The sequence below is a fragment of the Chaetura pelagica genome, unplaced genomic scaffold, assembly GCF_000747805.2.
Source record: "Chaetura pelagica isolate M959 unplaced genomic scaffold, ChaPel_1.0 scaffold802, whole genome shotgun sequence".
NCBI classification, from domain to species: Eukaryota; Metazoa; Chordata; class Aves; order Apodiformes; family Apodidae; genus Chaetura; species Chaetura pelagica.
This window is the reverse complement of record NW_009952432.1, coordinates 39,207-40,193: the sequence shown is the minus strand read 5'-3', so window position 1 is coordinate 40,193 and position 987 is coordinate 39,207. Positions and strand designations below refer to the sequence as shown.

The 987-nt window shown below is 50.8% G+C and overlaps 1 protein-coding gene across 1 annotated transcript in view; it reads left to right on the top strand.

Annotated features, from left to right (window-relative positions):
* The window catches only part of RRM1 (ribonucleotide reductase M1), a 21,787-nt gene that overhangs the window by 16,522 nt on the left and 4,278 nt on the right, over positions 1–987 (top strand). Inside the window, exon 15 of the mRNA XM_010008278.1 lies at positions 491–626. Within this exon, the coding sequence (XP_010006580.1) occupies positions 491–626 (136 nt within the window). The remainder of the gene's footprint in view (positions 1–490; positions 627–987) is intronic.

The following is a 987-nucleotide window of genomic DNA, read 5'->3' as shown; positions in this document are numbered from 1 at the left end:
CCTTGGAACATGCTGAGGGTGGGGATTGTTGCAGTATGCAGGGCCTGCCATGAGTTTGTCCAATTTGTATGGGTCTGATTTTTTAAATGTAGTAAATGTGTCTGCTGGGATCTCAGGCTCTTCCTGGGCTGCCCTTTTGGGTTTTACCCGAGTGCTGTGGAGTTGTGGAGTGCCTGGCAGACACTTCTTTTTTCCATGCACACTTTCTCATGACTAAATAGTTTGGGAAAGCCTCTAATTAAAGATAAAAATAGCAAAGTTACCAGCTGTACTTCTCTGTTGGCCCACGTTACAAGTTCAGTGCAGCTGCAGGTGATCTGAGGGTTTGCAGGTTGCCCTGAAGGGGGATTTCTGTGTGTGAGCTGAGGGTTCCTCACACTGGCCCTGGCATCTCTCAGCAGACATTGCCTCACCGGGGCTGTTCCTGGGTCTTTCCTGCCTCATCTCACTTGGTTGGAGCTGCTTTCTAACCCTTGACTGTCCCTACTAGGTACGGTGTCAGGAACAGCCTCCTCCTTTCCCCCATGCCAACTGCTTCCACTGCTCAGATCTTGGGCAACAACGAGTCCATCGAGCCCTACACCAGTAACATCTACACACGCAGGGTCCTCTCAGGGGAGTTCCAGGTAAGCAAGGCAGCTTTTCTGTGGTCACATCTTTGATGACACTCACTGCTAAGGGAGGAAGAATGGAGGCCACACACTTGGTAGCTCAGTCCAGTCAGAGGTTTATGTTGAAGGCCAGAAGCACCCAGGGGAACATCTAGCCTGTCCTAGGTCTGCAGTAGTACAGGATGGTGTGCTCCACAACTGTCATGCAAAATGCAAAAGTGCTGCTTTTGTCTGGCAAAAAAGCCTTTAAGAAGCCTCAAGGTGGCCTGCAGGAACACTGGCTGAATGGTTAGTGAAGCTGTTGAAGGGACATGGATGCCATGGGAGGAGTGAGTGAGACCTCAGTGCTGCTTTGCACAGTCCTGAGGAAGGAGCT